We start from the raw sequence: 18046 nt of genomic DNA, 5'->3' as shown, positions 1-18046 counted from the left end.
AACCCCGCCTCCCCCCTCCCTCCCAGCCTCCACAGTTTCCGCTCTTCCAATATTCTGAATATTTCTGAATTGTTTCGTTTCTCTCCCTGTATGGAAGTGTGAAGTTTAGAAACTACCTGAAAACGTGGTTATTGAAGCAGGCTGTACACTCACCCTCAACCCCTCACTCACCCTCACTCTCACTCATCCTCACTCACCCTCAACCCCTCACCCTCACTCACCCTCAACCCCTCACCCTAACTCACCCTCACCCTCACTCACCCTCAACCCCTCACTCACCCTCTCACCCTCAACCCCTCAACATCAACCCCTCACCCTCACTCACCCTCACCCTCACTCACCCTCACTCACCCTCACCCACCCTCACCCACCCTCACCCTCACTCACCCTCACTCACCCTCACTCACCCTCACTCACCCTCACTCACCCTCACTCACCCTCACTCACCCTCACTCACCCTCACTCACCCTCACTCACCCTCACTCACCCTCACTCACCCTCACTCACCCTCACTCACCCTCACCCTCACTCACCCTCACCCTCACTCACTCTCACCCTCACTCACCCTCACTCTCACTCACCCTCACTCACCCTCACTCACCCTCGCTCTCACTCACCCTCAACCCCTCACCCTCACTCACCCTCAACCCCTCACTCACCCTCACTCACCCTCACCCACCCTCACCCTCACTCACCCTCACTCACCCTCAACCCCTCACCCTCACACAGTGCAATAGGTCTCGGAGCATTTGAGTTAGAGCTTTTAGAAATGTTTATGGCTTTTTTTTTTTAATTCTTTAGCATTGGCTACAGGAAACAAAAATGCTAAAGATTTACACAAAAACCCATAAACAATTCTAAAAGCACTAACTCTAATGCTGCGAGACCTATTGCATTTCCAATGCTTGTTTATTAGTGCTTCTTAAGGGTTGTTTCCAGGGTTGTCACTTCACCCCATTTTTATCGGCCTGACCTGCATGTTTAAATCCAGGACAGTAACAATATTTGGAAAAACAGTGAAATCTGGCATGTTTCACCTTTGGGAGCTTAAGCCCTAAAACAGCAAACCCATGAATTAGGTAAAAAGTACTTGATTCATTATGATTAATAGCACAAACAGAGGGATAATTGTGATAGTTCTTTTTTTAGGTCAAAGCCTATCTTACAGCGCAGCTGTCTGGTCACTAAAGACTTCTTGGGAACATTTTGAAAGCTGACTTAAAAATGCATTCCACCCATTGCTTACCATTGGCGTTGTGTTTGTAACTCACTTTTGCTTGCTTTCTATTTGCTGGCTTTTTTTGTTTTAGGCTGTCCAGCATGTCTTTGTCCAACTAGTGGAGCATAGCCAGTTTACTGTATTCTTCCAGGAGTGCTCGCTTTCTGTACCGGCCTTTACATTTTGTTATTTTGCCACATTTGCTGTACATTCAAAGACAGAGGTCAAACGTCCGTCTCTTTCGTCTGAGGGAGCGTGGTCTTAACTTTTAGTTCTCTTGACTTCAGAGTTAGAGGACTTGTCTGACAGTCTGGGGCTGTGAAAGCAAATGCATTTTTCTAGTATACAACAAAATTTAAATGTCTGTAATTGAACTGTGCAAATACTTCTGACTATATCAGACTTGGGAAAGCGCAAAGGAGGCAGATTTTTTTGTAATACTAAAAAGTGTGCTGGAAACAAACATTTTAATACGATTAAAACAAATCAATATACTAAGTGATTCCATTTCCACACATTATCGTTTGTGCGCTGTGTAGTTTATCAGTAAAACGGTATGTCTGTGAAAATGTCATGGTCATTTCAATTGAAAATGTGTTGTCTGTAATGGCCGTGCACTACCACACTATGCATACCCCCCTTTACACCAATACAGTAGACTCTGCACCATTGCAGTTTACTGGGCACCACTCCACCACCCTACATCTCTCAATTCTACACCACTCTACTCTATGCCAATGCAGTCTACGCTACTCTGCACCACTGCACCCTTCACCAATGCACTCTACACTACTCCAGTCTAGACCACTCCACTCTACGCCAGTGCATTCAAAGCCACTGGACTCTACGCCACTCTGCTCTACACCACTCTACTCTACTCTACTCCACAGCACTCTATACCACTACACACCATTGCATTCTACGTCACTAACCTCTACTCTATTCTACTGTGCACCACTGTACTCTACGCCACTGCTCTCTACGCTACTCTACTATACACCACTCCACTGTCTTCCACTGCACTCTACACCACTGCACTTTACGATACTGTACTCTGCAATGCTGCACTCTCCGCCACTCTATTTTGCACAACCTTACTCTAATCTACTGTACTCTATACCACTCTACGGCACTCTATGCCAATACATTCTACGCCATTACACTCTACGCCACTCTGCTCTGCATCACTCCACTCTACGCCACTCTAATCTACTCTGCACCAATGCACTCAATGACACTGCACTCTGACACTGTACGCCACTCTACTCTACACCACTGTATTCTACCCAGCACTACTCCACTCTACACCACTTCATTCTACTCTGAAACAATCTACTCTATTTGACTGCACTCTATGTTACTCCAATCTACACTATGCCACTCCGCACAACTCTGCTCTGCACCACTGTATGCTGTTGCACTCTTCGCCAGTCTACTCTTCACCACTGTACACTGTGCCACTATATTCTACTCTGCAATATTCTACTCTATGGCAGTGCACTGTACGCCACAGAACTGAATGCCACTATATTCTACACCATTACAATCTATGCCACTCTATTCTACTCTGCACCACTGTAGTCTATGCTACTGCTCTCTACACCAATTTACTCTGTGCCACTCAATGCCACTGCACTCTACGCTAATGAATTGTATGGTACTCTACTCTACATCACTACATTCTGACACTCTACTCTGCAACACTGCACTCTCCGCCACTGAATGCTACACTGATCTACTCTGTACCACTGTTCTATATGCCACTGCACTCTACTTTGCACCACTCTACTCTACACCATTATACACCAATGCATTCTTCGCCACTACACTCTACACCACTGCACTATACACCAATCAACTCTACACCACTCTAATCTACTCTGCACCACTGCACTCTATGCCATTGCACACTGCAACACTAAACTACACGCCACTCTACACTACACTACACGACTCTAGTCTACCCTGCACCACTCTAAGCTACTTCACTCTACTCTGAAACTATCTACTCTACGCCATTGTACTCCACTCCACTCTACTCTACTTCACTCTATGCTACACCACTGCCCTCTATGGCAATCTACAGTGCACCACTTCACTCCACTCTACCCTAACCACTGCACTCTGCGCCACTCTGCATTGCCGCACTCTCCGCTACTGAATTCTATGCCACTCTATTTTTCACTACTGCACTCTACTCTTAGGTACTCTACTCTTATCTATTCTACTGCACTCTATGCTAATGCATTCTACGCATTACACTCTACACCACTCTACTCTGCATCACTCCACTCTACACCACTGCTCTCTATGCCACTGCTCTCTACACCACTCTAATCTACTCTGCACCAATGCACTCTACAACACTGCACTTTGACACTCTACTGTAAGCCACTGTACTCTATGCTACACCACTGCACTCTACCCTGCACCACTCCACTCTACACAACTTCATTCTACTCTGAAACAATCTAAGAGACTGCACTCTATGCTACTCCACTCTATGCTACACCATTCCTCACAACTCTACTCTGCACATCACCAATGCACTCTACATCAGTCTACTCCTCACCACTGTACACTATGCCACTATACTCTGCAATACTCTACTCTACTCCACTCTATGCCATTGCACTTTACGTCACTGCACTCTACGCCACTGTGTTCTACTCTGCACCACTGTTCTCTACGCCACTGCTCTCTACACCACTCTATTCTGCACCACTCTATGCCACTGCAAATCTACACCAAAGCACTCTACTCCACACCACTCCACTCTATGACACTCTACTCTGAAACAATGCACTCTCCTCCCTGAACTCTACACCACTCTACTTCACACAGCTAAATTATATGCCACTGCACTCTAGGCCAATCCACTCTAAGCCACTGTAATCTACTCTGAGTCACGGCATCTTACGACCCTGCACTCTACGCCACTTTACTTTACACCACAGCACTTTACCATGTACCATTCTGCTCTACGCTGCTTCACTCTACTGTGCATCACTCTGCTCTATGCCACTGCACTCTACTCTAAACTACAGCCCTCTAATTCACTGTACTCTATGCCAATGCATTCTACACCACATTTCTCAAAACCAATGCACCCTATGTCAATCTACTCAGCACCACTGCACTGTACACCACTGCCCTCTACCCTGAAACATCCACTGTACTCTATGCCACTCTACTCTACACCATTGCACTCTACCCTATTCTACTGTGCACCACTGTATTCTATGCTACTGCTCTCTACACCACTCTACTCTACACCACTCTACTCTCTGCCTCTGCACTCTACGCATGCACTCTCCACTACTCTACACCACTGCACTTTATGAAACTCTACTCTGCAATGCTGCACTCTCTGCCAATGAACTCTACGCCACTCTACTCTGCACCACTGCACTATGATTCTACTCTAAGGCTCTCTAGTGCACTCCATACCAATGCATTCTATGCCATTATACTCTACACCACTCTACTCTGTATAACTACCCTCTACGCCACTGCTCTCTACACCATTGTACTCTACACCACTCTAATCTATTCTTCACCACTGCACTCTACGACACTGCACTCTATGACATTCTACTCTACACCACTGCATTCTACCCTGCACCTCTCCACTCTACGTCCCTTCACTCTACTCGGAAACAATCTACTCTAAGTGACTGCACTCGGTGCTACTCCATTCCAAACTAAGCCTCTCCACAATCTACGTTGTGCTACTCCACTGTATGCCACTCTACTCTACACCACTGCACACTATGCGACTCTACTCTGTATCACTGCACTCTGTCACTGCACTCTATGCCACTTTAATCAAAACCAAATGTACTCTATGCGACTGCACTCACTGCCAGTCTACTCTGCACCACTGCAATGTACGCCACTTACTCTGCTCTGCAACACTCTACACCACTGCCCTCTGTTGCACTTCACTGTAGGTTACTCTACTACATTTTACGACACACCACTGTACAACACTCCACAAAAGTAATACTGATAAAATGTATTAGGTGCATGAATGCCCGATGGCGTCTTGGCACTAGCGTCTGACAGGTTTAAGCACCAGATTTATAACACCATAAGATCAGAGATAGAGCAAAAAAAGACGGGCTTTAAGGTGTTTCCTAAAGCATGTATAGTTCTGCTGTTTTTTAAGATCCCCGGGAAATTTATTCCACAGTTTACAGGTGCAGTAGACAAAGCTCCTACTTTTCGTCTATTCTAACGTTTAAAGTTTTATTGCTTGAAACATGCAGGGCTTAAGAGCCATTTCAGTAGTGTGGTTTGGTCTAAAACCATGTTGAGCTCCGTTAAGGATCTCATTACTGTTTAAAAATTCCAAAAGAGTGATGTTGAGGTGCTTTTCAAGGATTTTGACTGGCATTGGTGGGCGAGAGATCAGGCAATAAAATATTTCCTCTTGTGGTTGAGAGCAGGTATGTTCAACAGAGGAAGCCTTTTTAAATTCAGCACGGAACTGTCCTGAGGTGATGACACTATTTATTTATGTAGTGAGAAGGGCTGCTACCATCTCAACTATATCTTGTAAAATAATTGGAGGGCAAGGGTACGAGGGAGCTCCCGATTTAGTATGGGCGATAAGTCCTTGCACTCTTTCTTTGGTAAGAGGGGAAACTCGCTGAACTCCTGTTTACTAGTCCCAGTTGATTCCTCTCCTGAACAACTCCACACTGACACTTTACTCCATTAACCTCTACCCCATTCTATGGCACTCTACTCCACTCCATTCAACTCCCCCACTCTAAGCCTCTCCACTCCACTGTTCGCCCCTCCACTCTGACACTTTACTCTAGGCCACTCTACTCCATGCCACTTAACTCTGCTCTGATACTTTCTCCACTCCATACCACTCTACAGCACTTTAGGTCACTCTGTGCCCCTCCACTCTACACCACTCCACTCTAGAACACTCTATTCCACTATGTGCCACTCTACAATGCTCTACCGAACTCCTTCTATGCCACTCCATGCCACTCTACAACACTCCACTATACGCCACTCTGAGACTCAACTCTACAACACTCTGTGCCACTCCACTACAACATTCTTCTCCACTGTATGCCCCTCCACTTTACTATACTACAACATCCAGTACCACTCCACTCTACGATAAGCTACTCTGCTCTACCCCACTTTACTCTGACACTCTATTCCACTCTATGCAACTCCCTCTACACCACTCCACATTATTTACTCCGCTTAATGCCACTCCCCTCTGCTCGATGCCACTCATCTCTACAACACTCTATGCCACTCCACTCTATGCCATTCTATGACATGCTACTCAACTATACGCCACTCAATTCTATAATTCTCTACTCCAGTCTATGCCCTTCCATTCTACAACACTCTACTCCTTCCACAACACTCCACTTCAACTTGTGACAATGCACTCTACTCAACGCCACTCTATGCCATTCCATAACACTCTACGATACTCCACTCCACTCTACTCCAGCCCACTCTCCTTTATGTCACAAAAATGTAGCCTTGCTGAACATTATCCATGCTGGTGAACGACTTGGCTAAAACACATTGGCAAAGCCAAAAGCTCTTGCATAGGCGAGTCCTATTGGCTTTGCCAACGCTTGTTTTTCTTAAAGTTCAAACAGTTACAGATACAGTAGTACATCCTTATTTTTCAAACTATATCCCTTTACTCTTTTCTCCTTTCCTCTATATGTAATTCTATTCACTAATCCTCTCTTTATCTCTAGCTTTGTCTAAGTTCTTTTTCCTTATTTATATTTCCCTCAAGTCCCACTTTTGGTAGCTCCTTTCTTTTGTACCCCTTTCGGCTTCTATGCTCCTCCCTCACAACTTTCCTACTTCTCTATGCTCCACCTACCATTTCCATTCCTTCCACTACACTCATCCCATTTTTTCCCTACTTGCCAGTTCTAGGGAAAAGCAAGCTTCGATTGTGCCACTGGCATTAGGTAGTACAGCATCCTCAATGACATGTACCCTACAGTGAGGAAAATATCACTTTATTGAGCTACATCTGTGCTTGTAGAAACATGCTTGCAACTTCCTCTGCTGTTTTAAACACTATGACTTCCAAACTCACTTATAAAACTTCAAATTCTAACTTCTTCCTGCCTCCCTAGTAACCCACCTACATGTACCTACCACCCCGCCCTCTTCTGGGACCCATTTGTTATCCTTGCCTTCTGCCTGCGTGAAAACATACCATACCAGTCCTTAAATCCTCCTGAATGCTATTTCATGGACCACGCTGTCAACCTCCAATTTGGACACCTAGTGACCAGTCCAGACTTCAGTTTTCTTTACCTTCACAGAGGGAAAGTTAAGACGACTCGGGGGAGGGGCTGGACAGAGGGAAGGATTCTCTCATGTCCTTTGTCCAGTTTCGAGCACCTGGAGCAACTAAAAATCTTGCACTAAACATGTGCCTTGCACTTCCTTCATTTCCACACCTTCATTCTTCCTCAGCTTCTCCCTGTCTTGTCAACTTTTTACTTGCTTTGTTCCACACTTCTCTTCCCTTTACCATTTAGCACATTTTTCAATAGAAGGATTTCTCCAGTAAAGTCTTGAAGAAAGAGGAAGTACACTCATAAACATAAGTTTACATTGTAGGTGCCACACATGGATGGTTCCCGTCATTTTGCCATTCCATTCTCCCTTTCCACACCTCCCTGCCACCAACACCTATCTGGCACAAAGATATGTGCTGCAATAGGGTGAATGTATAACTTGGTTGCCCCATAGTCATAGTTTGTAAAAAAAAAAGTGTTTATATCAACCAGATGAACAGTTTTCATTTTTAACCCTGGAATGATGAATGGCTGAGTCAGCACTCTGTGGGTTCCAAACCTCTGCCTTGCACAGTTGAAGCAGATCTCTGCAGTAGACAGATAGACGTTTCAGTTCTCTTACTGAAATCGTTTTCCCCAAAGATCCAGGTCTGCTATCGACAACTTTGTACTCTTCAGTAGGGTGAGCGCATTAAAAAACCTTTCCTGTCTGCTGTTTACAGTAGCAGATATTAAGGAAAGTTCACCACATTCAGGATCTGCTGCCACAGGTAGTAAAGGGTGGGATCCCGCACGCGCTAGAGAGCCCCACAAGTGACAGCGGATCCAGATTTGCCTAGCAACCAATCAGTATAATCTAAAAGCAGACACCAGTTCTAATTGTTAATAGACAACCCATCGGAAGTAATTAAACAACCCACTGTTTCAGTCACTCTGATTGGTAGCCTATCAGAATAGCTGGGGCAGCTTGTATATCTCTGGAATGTTTTGCTGCACACAGAGAGATGAGCCTCTTGATCAGTTTATGTGCTCAGGCTTGGAATCCACCCCTTGTCTGCAGTCTAACAGTGATACAAAACAAAATGTACTCTGCAGGTGAACCACAAAAGCACCAAATGTTGCTTCTTCATATTTTGTCAGCTGAATCTTTCACCCACCACTACTATTCAGGTCAGTACCAGAGTAAGGAAATGTCAAAAACGTTGAAATCCATGGCTCTGTGCTCTTCATTACTCATGTACAAGAGGCCGTTTAAGATGCTCATTTGCTTTTACACGTTTTTTTAACATTACTATATAACAATGAATGCATCTGGCTGCTATCAAGGGGTTCTCGTAGCTACAGTTGATGAGGGCAGATATCCATTCTGGTGGAGGTACTCTTACAAAACCTTCAACCTCCAGGCTTTAACTCTTTATGCGCTGAAGTTCCATATAGTTTACATTACGGTTTGCTTACCTTTGGTGCCCCTTGGGTTTAGTTTTTCTTGTGGCATGACTTTAGGATAGTCGCTTCCCCCACAAGGTCTTCCTCCTGACATTTTCCGGACTCCGTTGCCATGCCGTTGCCCTATGGGTATATCCAGAGGCCCTGGTATCTTCTTTCTTTTTTACTTCCTTGTATATCCAGAGGCCCTGGTATCTTCTTTCTTTTTTACTTCCTTGCATGCCCTTGTCCGGCTTTTACTTCTGCTGGTAGAACAATTGCTGCAGAGTACTGAATGTTGTCATTTTGCTCTCGGTTAAGTGAAAGTTATAAATGACTTCTTCGTGATCAATCAACATCATTGCCTGACAGAGTACCCTAACAATCCCAAGAGCTGCAAGATGTATAGGTCTTGGACCATCTGCATTGATCACTATTCCACCTAAAGCCTGATTTCCAGTAACCATACTCTAACATGAAAGAAACCACAAACCATGACCAATATCCAGCTACAAAACTCTACATAGTCATTGGCTACTTCAAATTTGAAATGCATATTATGGAGCATCTACTAGAGCCATTGGGGGCATAGTCAAATACTGTACCATATATAAATAACAGAGGTGACATGTGAAGCAACTTATACCTTACTGTGACATAAGGTTCCTAATCTTATTTTCCTTTGTATTCTACAGACCTGGAAGCGGATGACCGTTCTCCTGGAACAGACATGACCAGGGGCCGCCAAGCCTTGCCTGCTAACCTGCCAATAGGCATCCCGTGCCATGGTCCTGCCAGTCGAGCAGGTATGCATTCTCCGCCTCCCAAGCCAGCCTCGGACGCAGACTTTAATGGGACTTATGAGAGCCAGCCAGCGCGGTGCATTCACCTAGGTGGTTCAAGATTCCTGGAGTGCCCCAGCATCCAGATCACTACCATCTCGCCTGACAACAGTGATGGAGGTTTTGAAGATGGGAGCCAGGTAAATGGATGGGATGGAGGAGAGCAACCTGGTCGTGACCAGCTCTACCTCCCACTGGACCCCTATGGCTACCGTGATGGCTTCTTCAGTGCCAGCCCTGCCAGCAGCCATTCCTCCTGGAGTTTTTTCTCTGATGCCTCTTCCTGCGACTCCCTGCACCAAATGTGTGATGATGTGGAGACGGAGCTTAATGATGCCGCCTCCCGCTTCACCCTAATTTCTCCGCTGTGCTCACCTAGGGGATCTCCCAGACCATGGTCCTCCACACCAGCTGAGGACCAGTGGCAGCTGGGTCTCCGGGCCTATAGTTCCAGTCCATCTCTATCACCACGCCAGTCACCATGCCCATCACCCAGGGAGGATATCTGGTTGTACCCCCAAGCCTCATCATCAAGCTCCTCTCGGCCTACCTCCCCTTGTGGAAAACGAAGATACTCCAGCTCTGAGGCTCAGCCCTCCATCTCCCCTCAACCGACGACATCTTCTGCTCCCTCACCAGTCATCTCCAGACGGAACAGTGTGACAGATGACCACCCAGCTGCTGAGGCAGGATCTCAGAATGATCTAAACTCCTTCTCCAAAGCATCCACATTCGAGTACCAACCTACAGAGTTGGACAATATTCCCCAGAAGGCACGTAAAACATCCACTGAGCAGACTGTGGCCCTTATGCGGCAGGAGGAACCAATCTGCAATGGTTCAGACAAGACTCCCTCCCCAATGGCAGTCGGCAATGAAGACGGGCCAGGCTTGTTTTCCCCAGGAAGGAAAGAGAACATGGGGATGGACTACTTGTCGGTTCCATCCCCCCTTGCCTGGTCTAAAGCAAGGATTGGAGGTCACAGTCCTGTGTTCAGGTGAGAATTTGTAATGTCTTCAAAGTTTGTGTTTTTGTGAATATGAAGCTATATTGAAAGTTCTTAGGCATTAGCCTCCAGCCACTGAGCACGTGTGATTTCCCCTTCCTTGCTTGTCTCATAATTGGATTCCATTGTTATTTCGAGAATGTCTTATCTAACTTCTCCTTCTCCTCCCATTTAATTTGAAACCTGGGTTTGTCTTCTAGGGTGTCTCAAACTTTCGTGTTTATCCTTTGAGATTTTCTGAAGCTATTTTTTAAATAGGGTCAGTGAGCGGGTCGCTGCTTTTTTGATCGGTGGCGATGAAGCCCAGTGAACTATCTGCAGAAGTCCGTAGTATTCGGATGTTTACAGACCACAGTGGTCTTTTCCTTCCCCAAAAGATCCAAGCCCACCTTTCGTAAACAGCTGGCAAAGCGTGTTACACTGTTCCATTTGCCAGGCCTTGAAAGCCTCTTTGTCAAGCCCTACAGGAAACTCCCGGTTCCCTAGAAGCATCCTGAAAGGGACAGGTAGGGAAGTGAGCCCCAATATCACATAAGACTGATCCCAAACCTTTAGTGTTGAGAGTCACTGTGGATATAGTCATATGGGGTGGTGAAGTCATGCTACCTTCCATAGGGGCCTTGCAGCAAGTGTATGACTAATAAAACACCATTGTTTGTCTGCTTCCACTATAGCCTTTTCAATGAGATATCCTTGTGGGTCACTTGGGAGTAAGATGTCATACTAGGGATGCACAGACCAGCCGGTCCATTGGATCAGTATGTGAAATGAAGATGGACCTGCTTCTTCTTACCTCCACTATGCAGTATTTGAAAATCCGTTGAAGTTGTATCAGGTATTGAGATGGGATAGAAATGGAAAGTGTTTGAAAGAGGAAAATAATTCTAAGCAGAATAGTCATTGTTACAAGAGGCAACTGTGCTCATCCAGGCCAGTGCAAATTAATACCAGCACCGTGTCTCCCTTCTAATCTTGGCTATTAGCAGAGAGACATTAGCCCTGTAAGTGCCGGCTATTCTTTGCATTAGATTGACCTCGAGATGCTTGTTATCTCCCTGGCTTTGTTTAAATGGGAAGAACAATTGCAGCCACTCTTTCAACTTCAATGGGGCATTATAGGAAGAGTTTCATATTTACCCAGATTAATCCTACTGCCCTTCCAAATTTGCTTAACAAGTTAAGGAGGGAAGGGAGAGATTCAATTGGATTGATAATTGATACCATAATGTCATCGACAAATAGTTACACCTTAAATTTAAATTCCGTCCCTCCAAATTTCACTCCCTGGATTTGGTGATCTTGTTGACGTTTGGACCAGCGGTCCCAGGTGATCGCAAACAGCACAAGGGAAATCAGCCACCCCACCCAGTATACTCACTGTATTACTATTGCAGCGGAATGATCTACCATTCATTGTTATTTGTGGCAGCTGTACAAAATCCAACTTTTCTGCAAGGTACCCCAGATTTTTTACTTTTTGCTGGACTAGAACGTGTCCAAAAGTCCTTTGTAAATGGTGTAGAAAGTGCACCCAGGGCCTGCACATTAAATGCCACTAGTCGAGTGCAGAACATATTGTGCCATCCACTACGGTGGCAGGCTAAACATGACACCAGGCTAACCCTCTGTAGCGTGACAACTGCAGTGTACACCCTGCAGTACAACTTTGCAAAATAACCCTTTTGGCTGTAAAAAACATTGCTTTGAAATCTTAATAAGTTATCCTTGTGTAGGCCTTGCAGCCCACAATGTAGGGTGCATGGTATTTAAAAGTGGGACATGTAGAAAATTAATGTTACCATGTCCCTACACTGACAAGGCCCAAAAATATATTTTCACTGAGGCAGGCCTTGTTGTCCTATGTAGAAAACCAGAGAACCGATTAACATACTAATAATGTATCTAGGGAATGGGACCACCATGAAAAATACTTTAACCACTATTTGTAATAGTTATTAAACATCTGCTGTCCTATGTAAAGAACTAGAGAACAGATTAACATTGTAATACTGTATCTAGGGAAAGGAACCACTATTCCTAAGTTATTAAAAATCCAGTTAAATGGTGAAGTCGGATCCCGACCGAGACCAGGAAGACTGTCACCCAGGCACCCGTCACCAGCCGACTGGACTACGGAAACGCCCTCTACGCCGGAACCACAGCCAAGCTACAGAAAAGACTCCAGCGCATCCAGAACGCCTCCGCCCGACTCATCCTGGATGTCCCCCGACGCAGCCACATCTCCAGCCACCTGAGGAACCTGCACTGGCTCCCCGTCGACAAGAGGATCACGTTCCGGCTCCTCACCCACGCACACAAGTCTCTCCACGACCTGGGCCCCAAGTACCTCAACGACCGCCTGACCTTCTACACGCCCACCCGCCAGCTACGGTCCACCAGCCTCGCCCTCGCAGCCGTACCACGCATCCGAAGAGCCACCGCCGGAGGAAGATCCTTCTCTTACCTGGCTGCCAAGACTTGGAACTCCCTCCCCATCCACCTTCGGCTGACCCAGGACCATCTCGCCTTCAGGAAACAACTCAAGACCTGGCTGTTCGAGCAGTAGCATACCCCTCCCCCCAAGCGCCTTGAGACCCTCCCGGGTGAGTAGTGCGCTATACAAATGGCATGATTCATTGATTGATTGATTGATTGATTGAAGTCAGATTTTTTTATAAATCTTAAGGAAATAAACGGTAAGGTAAAGTAATTTGTAGAAAGTTACTTTACCTGCCTGAACTGACAGAAGGCTAATTAGAATAAGCTTCTGCCAGCTCTCATTCTGTGCTCAGCCTTGAAGAGGTGTGAAAAAGGTATGCTCTGACTTTCGAGAGGAAACAATAGGCTGGCCTGAATGCACAGAGAGACTCCTCTTAAGTCCACAGAATATTCAGAGCACGAGCTGCAGCCATCTTGTGACACCATACTGTTTAACACTGCTTAATGGGTCTGTTGAGCCACATGCAGCACCTGAGGTACACTTGAAAGGGAAAGAACAGGATGCCAAACAATTATTGTGGATCAGTGTATGGTTGTTGAAGGGCCCTGCTTTTGTGCTACAAAACATCTGTCTCTGGGTTTGTTGTGGGTACAGTACCTGCTTCAAACTGAACTTCAGTGTTCAGTGTGGTAGGACAATAAGATTACCTAAGTATACTCCCCACACAAACCCTCAGTCATTAGACCCCAAGTTTAATGTGGCTCAAGACCTTCACAATCTTGTAGATGCCCTGACACATGTCATTTTGGGCCTGTTTGCTTGTAAGGCAAACAGGAGCTGCTGAAAACATGGATAGCGTTGGCCGCAGGAACGTTTTTGCCCCATTGGTTAGAGATTGCACAGGAGTCGCCTCCACCCATTATTTGGTGACAGGAATAAATGTAGCACCCACAGGTACCCTCAACAGAGCACTTCCTTGACCTATTGAAGATCAGAGGAGGACTGGATATGCTGTATTTGACCTAATAGGAGCCCTGAAGGGCTAGAGCTGCTTTGTCTTGCATGCAGGACAAAGAAGTGGACTCTAGAAGTTAGTTGGTCAACCTCCTGTGTGGCTAGAGGGAGACCGCAGGAGGCCTTTTTCTAAGATATCCTCTGCACAGCAATGCGAAGAACTAGCCATCTTTTTTATCGAAAAGGTGAAAAATATCTATTAGACCTTCTCGCTGCACCCTCCTGGTCTACACGATCTTGCTGACATCAGGGCTGGTGATACCACTCTAACATCTATCCCAGAGATTTCTGGAGAAGAGCTAGTTAAACTTTGCAGGAAAGTGAAAGCAAGCTCGCCATCGGACCCTATGAGGCCGGCGCAATTTATGGAGTCCCTGGAGCACCTTCAACAGCCGATCGGTGCAATACTCAACCTGTCCTTCTCCACAGCCATAGTTCCTAAGGCCTGGAAACAGGCACAGGTTACCCCCATCATTAAGAAACCTTCACTAGATCCCTCCAAACCCGAAAACTTTAGGCCAATCTCCCTTCTCCCGTGGATGGCCAAGTTTGCTGAGGCCCATGTCAATAATGTTCTCTCTGAGTACATGAGCCAAAATAATATTCTGGATCCGTCGCAAAACGGATTTAGGCCTAGCCATAGTACTGAGTCCGCCCTTCTCGCCTCTACTGAACACTTAAGGTTGATCCTCGATGCCGGTCAGAGTGCAGCGCTGATTCTGTTAGATCTCAGCGCTGCCTTTGATACGGTCTCGCATGAGATCCTTCTGCACCAACTGGAGGTGGTAGGGATCATGGGAGCTGCCTTACAGTGGTTTCCATCTTTCCTAGAGGAGAGATCCTTTCGGGTCTCGGCACCACCATACATTTCTCAGTCTCACTCTATCGGCCAGGGAGTCCCGCAAGGCTCTGCACTTAGTCCATCTTTGTTTAATCTGTATGTGCAACCCCTGGCTATCGTGGCTAAAGAGTGGGACCTTGAGCTGGTATCATATGCGGATGATACCCAGCTGGTTATCACTCTAGCTGAAGAGCCCTCGGCGTCTGCTACGAGGTTTACAGATGGTATGGCAGCAGTCGCCCAGTGGATGGCTGAGAACTGCTTACAGCTTAATGCTAGCAAAACAGAGGGTTTGCTGGCAGGGAAAAACACCGCCCTCTGGAACGAACATTGGTGGCCGGCATCGCTGGGCACTATACCAACGCCCAAGCCCCTAGTGAAGAACTTGGGAGTATGGATGGATTCCTCGCTCAGCTTTCAGTCCCACACAAAGAGAGTGGCAGCTACTTGTGTGGGCTTGCTGAGAGGTCTAAAACCAATCCTGAAGTACTTTGAGCCAACAGTTCGCCAGCTTATAGTTCAAGCCACGATCATCTCTCGCTTGGACTATGCTAGCGTGTTGCTCCTAGGTGCGAATAAAGCCGAGATCTTGCGACTCCAACGGGTCCAAAATCTGGCAGCGAGAACTCTCTGGTCGGGCTCCCTCACAGATGCTCTGCCAGAGCAACGATTGGAAGACTACATTGGCTCCCGATTGCTTCCCGGATCAAATTCAAAGCCCTCGTCATGGCATTCAAAATCCTTAAAACCGGGAGACCGGTTTTACTGCGCCCATTGCTGACTTGGTACCTGCCCCCCCCCGGAGCTTGCGCTCATTGGGGCAACACCTGGTGGAGGTACCACGTACCAAACTATGCTGTATGGGTGGTCGCTCCTTCCGGTTGTTAGTGGCCAAATTATGGAACTCTCTGCCGGTCCACATCCGTGGAATGGAGAATTTGTTGGCTTTTCGGAAAGCCATTAAGACCATCCTTTTCTCACTTCCATAGGCTTCTGTATTTGCCTGATTGTCCTTGAGTATTTGTTTTCTCTGATCTAGCAGCGCCGGGACGCCTCTTTGCTGGGGCAGCTGTTGCGCTTTACCAAATCCCTAACATAACATAACATAACATAACATAGGTACCCAGCTGGCCAGTGGCAGCTGGACCTGGACTAGACTAGACCATTGACTCGACCATGGTGGTGGCCTCAGACTGACCTCCTGTGAAGCTGTAAGTGCTTCCCCATATTACCTGCAGGTGTACTTCTGTGGTTGATGGGGGCTTGATGGGGGCTTACATGACTAAGGACCTGATTTAGAGTTTGTAAGACCAGGTTACTCCGACACAAAGATGTCGGGTTTCCGTCCATTTTTCCTATGGCCTATGTAATACAGAAGATGGGATATCTGTCATGTTTGTAATGGAGTAACCTTTTAAGAAGAGGCCATCGCAGGTATCTTCTTTAAAGAAAGGGCTTTATTAAGTTTAGGAACAGTAACCCCAGCATCCGTTCCTCCTGAAGCAAGTCCATTTCTGCCTCTAGATTCCACAATCCAAAATCAGATGACAGGAGCTTACAGTTGCTAAGATCCGGTTGCCAGGAGAATAGAACTAACCATTACAACTTATAAGTACATAGGATATAACATAACCCACAGCCAAACTACTCTAAATAAGGCCCAAAGTCAGACGGTAAAATCTTTGACCATGACAAACTTGGCTGGTGTATTCTACCCGCCTTCTCTTGAGGCTGGCCACAAATTGCACATAGGACTCGGTCAACCACAACCATTGATTATCATTGGCGCTTTGTGCTTTTCGGCACTATTTTCTCTAAAACTTTCGAAATTCCTAACTCAGGTTCATTTTTTGATTACTGTTTTGGCACTGCATACATGCTTTACACATTGTCCTAAGCTAAATATGTTTGCTCTGTGCCACAGCTACCAGGGTGTTGAACGCACGTTGATTTAATGACTTTGTGGGTTCACTCTAATGAGCTGTAAATATTCCTTGAGGTGGGCACTCATCCACCCCAAAAATCATCCACTTTCTTACACTGGCTAACAACATAGCAGTAAATCTCAACCCAAAACCTGAGAAAGCAGAGTGTCCCGTAGGAAGCTCCATCTAACTCTGTTGAAAGCTTTCCCTGTATCTAAAGCCTTAAAAGAATGAGACCTTTTTCTTCTTGTGAACAGTATCTTGTAAGTCCATGGGAATCTTTCCCTAGCTTCACAATTAAGGAAATCCTACCTCTGCTGTACACCAACCCACCCTACCAATGTCAGTAGTGTTATTAAGAGCTTGTTAGAATAGAAATCAGGGCAGGCCAGCATTCAGAAGAAAATCCAAGGAGGAACCCATCAGGGACTGAGCCTAATATAAGTCTTAAGTAATTAATAGTCCTAATAACTTTTTCAGAGATTAGCTGTTGCTTTAACAGTTCTTCTTCCTGAAGCTGTGTCTGAATCTAGAAATGGCTAATTTCAGAAGGTCTTGCTATCTTCTGGGTATTAAAGGTTTTGATAAAAGTATCAAAAGAGTTTGAGTTCCACTAAGCTTAAGATTTTTAACCCGAATTATGTTTAATGGTTTGGATTTACATTTGTAGCCAGTTGTGCTTCAAGCATTCTTGTCTGCCTTGATTCCTCCTTCATAACAGCGCTGCTTAACTCTGGCCAATGTGTATTGAGCCTTATTCATTCCTAATACGCTCAGTTGGCCTCTAATAGCTAGCACTTTGTGCCATACTTTCTGTGGGATTGAAAGTTTGTGTTGATGGTCTAACTTTTTAAGCTGGTCCACCAGGAAGTGTTTTAGACTCACTATCCTTCTGTAATCTCCCAGATTCCTCTACATATATCCCTCTTCTGATTCCGGCTACTTTTAAGGTATCCCAAAGCATTATGGTGGTGTATTCCACAGTGTCATTAACCCCTTCCCTGCGGCACTAATTCC

At 45.9% G+C, this 18046-nt stretch overlaps 1 protein-coding gene across 1 annotated transcript in view; it reads left to right on the top strand.

The window, feature by feature from the left end:
• The window catches only part of NFATC4 (nuclear factor of activated T cells 4), a 298850-nt gene that overhangs the window by 70042 nt on the left and 210762 nt on the right, over window positions 1-18046 (top strand). The window contains exon 2 of the mRNA XM_078644835.1: window positions 9657-10800. Coding sequence (XP_078500961.1) covers window positions 9657-10800 — 1144 coding nt within the window. The remainder of the gene's footprint in view (window positions 1-9656; window positions 10801-18046) is intronic.

The sequence above is a fragment of the Lissotriton helveticus genome, chromosome 5_1 (genome assembly GCF_964261635.1).
Source record: "Lissotriton helveticus chromosome 5_1, aLisHel1.1, whole genome shotgun sequence".
Taxonomy (NCBI): Eukaryota; Metazoa; Chordata; class Amphibia; order Caudata; family Salamandridae; genus Lissotriton; species Lissotriton helveticus.
This window is presented reverse-complemented; position numbering and strand designations above follow the sequence as displayed.